At 49.9% G+C, this 2379-nt stretch overlaps 1 protein-coding gene across 1 annotated transcript in view; it reads left to right on the top strand.

Annotated features, from left to right (window-relative positions):
• LOC135405205 (adenosine 5'-monophosphoramidase HINT1-like) overlaps positions 1-1757 on the top strand; it is an 11566-nt gene extending 9809 nt beyond the window's left edge. Inside the window, exons 3-4 of the mRNA XM_064639889.1 lie at positions 504-608; positions 1419-1757. Coding sequence (XP_064495959.1) covers positions 504-608; positions 1419-1583 — 270 coding nt within the window. The 3' untranslated portion in view covers positions 1584-1757. The remainder of the gene's footprint in view (positions 1-503; positions 609-1418) is intronic.
• The last annotated feature ends 622 nt before the right edge of the window (positions 1758-2379 follow it).

The following is a 2379-nucleotide window of genomic DNA, read 5'->3' on the forward strand; positions in this document are numbered from 1 at the left end:
TATGGTTTATGCGCAATATAGAAGACAGACTCGTACTGTGCGCTTGCAGGCTTCCTGTGATTATGCGTTTGTTCAATGCTTGAGCTCCCTGTACCGTGGGAAATGAGTGACCGCTGCTCTTCCACTTCACTAAACTCTTTGCTGATTCAGTTAAGCCATTCGCCTCCTGCCTCTGTGTGGACCACATCCAATAGAAAAAGTACTTAGGAAAACGGTCAGCCCGAACTAAAACCTACTGGAGGTCGCTAATCGCAAGTAGTGGCCCGTCTCCTTGTCCCCGTGGTCTTGCATGCCGAATGGCACTTCTGGAGGGGGCTCTGTAAATGCGTTGTATTTTGGGTATAGAAAGCATTGATATCGCGCAAGACAAGTCAATGTTCCGGCTTGTGTTTGGGGTATCTGGCAATCTGCTTCTGTAGGAGTTCAGTGGGGCAGATGGATTTGCTTAAGCCATTACCTTTCTCTGAAGCCGGTTACGTTTTAACTGTTTACTCTTCCTCCAGTGCCTCGCGTTCCACGGTCTTTCACCCCAAGCTGCGACGCTTTTCTTAGTCATGCCTAAGGAGCCAGTTATCGGGTTATCTGAAGCAGAAGATTCTGGGGAATCTGTAAGTACTGTGGAAGCTTTCTGTACGCTAAACTGTACCTGGAATTAGTTCCTCATTTACTAGACTCCTTCCCATCCCGTCTTTCCCTCCTGATAGGGCACAGTAGGCTACTTTGGGTGTTCTGGCGCTATAATCTTTTGCCTCTAGCTTGTAATGGAGTTGAGCTTTTTGACTAAAAGCAGTGCTCTGAAGCAATGCTCATCCCTGGGTATGTAGTTCTGGTGCAAAATGCAGTGTTGTTTTGGAGCGCGCTCTGGTGCCTATTGTCATGGTTTAGAGCAAGAGTAGTAGTACTTCTTCTAACACGGAGAAGAGGGCTTGGGGTTTTTGGCAGGTGAGGGGTGAGGAAGGGCAAAGCTGGTTGAGAGGTGCCGGATGCTTTGCTTTTAGCTATGAAAGTCAAGTTCAAAGACTTTGTAAACCCGCGCAAAAGGCAGCCTAAAGTTTATTTTCCGCCAGGATTGCTTATGTTGCCTGAAGATAGAACGGGGGCTTTAACCCGGAGACCAAGTCAGCTTCTGTGGCTGTTTTGTAGTCCGTTCCTGTCTAGCTTGAAAAAAACTGCCTAGCTCTTTTTTCCCCCTACGGTGTTCCTAATCGGTCGTTGTAGCTTTACTTGGCAAACGTTGGTTGCAGGCGGGCGGACGGGCAGTAATTCGAAGCGCAAGGGTTGAATTGCTAGGAATTGGCTAGCTGCTTTCTCTGGGTGGTTCTCTGCTCTCGTTCCTTCCCCTCCTGCCCTCTCCCCTCTTTGTGTGTTCCGTTTTCTTTTATTTTATTTTATTTATGGGTTTGTACTTCCTTCTCCAGCTTCTTGGGCGTGTAATGGTTGTTGGCGAGACGCATGCTGCTCACCTGGGCCTGACCAATGGATTCCGGATGGTTGTGGACGAAGGGCCCGAGGGTGGGCAGTCTGTGTATCGCATACATCTACGTGTTCTGGGTGGCCGTCAGTCAGGCTGGCCGCCCGGCTAAGATTTTTACACCGCAAGAGTTGCCACACGTGTACAAATCGCCACTGAATGGATTTCATCTGTTGCCCGTCAATCTAGCCGCTGTTGATGTGCAAGTTTTTGTGACGTGTGTCTGTGGAAGGTAATAAAAGCTTTGAGCAGCAGTTGCACAATAAAGATTTAGCATGGGGATATCATCTCCGTCTTGTGCGTCTTACTGAGGGGAAATAGTTCTGCAAGTTCAAACGGTGTCTCCCGGGAGTGCAAGTATGTGGAACGTTTCAGCCTGTTAACAGCGTTCCATAGACAGATAGTGATTTGCCCGGTCATTTGAAGCGTGACGCTGCAAGCGCTTAGCAGTCTCCTGCGCCTTGTAGGAAGCAAAGTCTTAGCTTTTTGGCGGTGATACCGCTTGCCATCCTGCTGAATAAGGGAGACCCTCCTGTTGAGTCTTCTGCGTGTGGCTCCCTGTGAAGAGAGAGCCTCCGTCCTCTTTGTAGCTGCCTTTTAAGTAGCGGAATATTGTGATGATGTTCCTCTTTTGCGAGGGAGAAAAGCCCCAACTCCTTCTGGCTTTCCTCATAGGGCAGGTTCTCCAACCCTTTGATCATCTCTGTGGCCCTCCTTGGGACCGTCTCCAGTCTGTCTGCGTCTTTTTTTTGAATTGTGGGGACCAGAACTAGACACAGCGCTCCAGGTGCGGCCTGCAGAGGGTGGCCTCTGTGAGAAGAGGCCAGGGTCTGCCCTGCGCTGGACACAGCTAGTTCCCGACAGCTAGGCATCGGACTCGCCGAGGACCAAAGCTGAGCAACTCGGCA

Source organism: Pseudopipra pipra, chromosome W, assembly GCF_036250125.1.
Source record: "Pseudopipra pipra isolate bDixPip1 chromosome W, bDixPip1.hap1, whole genome shotgun sequence".
Classification (NCBI taxonomy): Eukaryota; Metazoa; Chordata; class Aves; order Passeriformes; family Pipridae; genus Pseudopipra; species Pseudopipra pipra.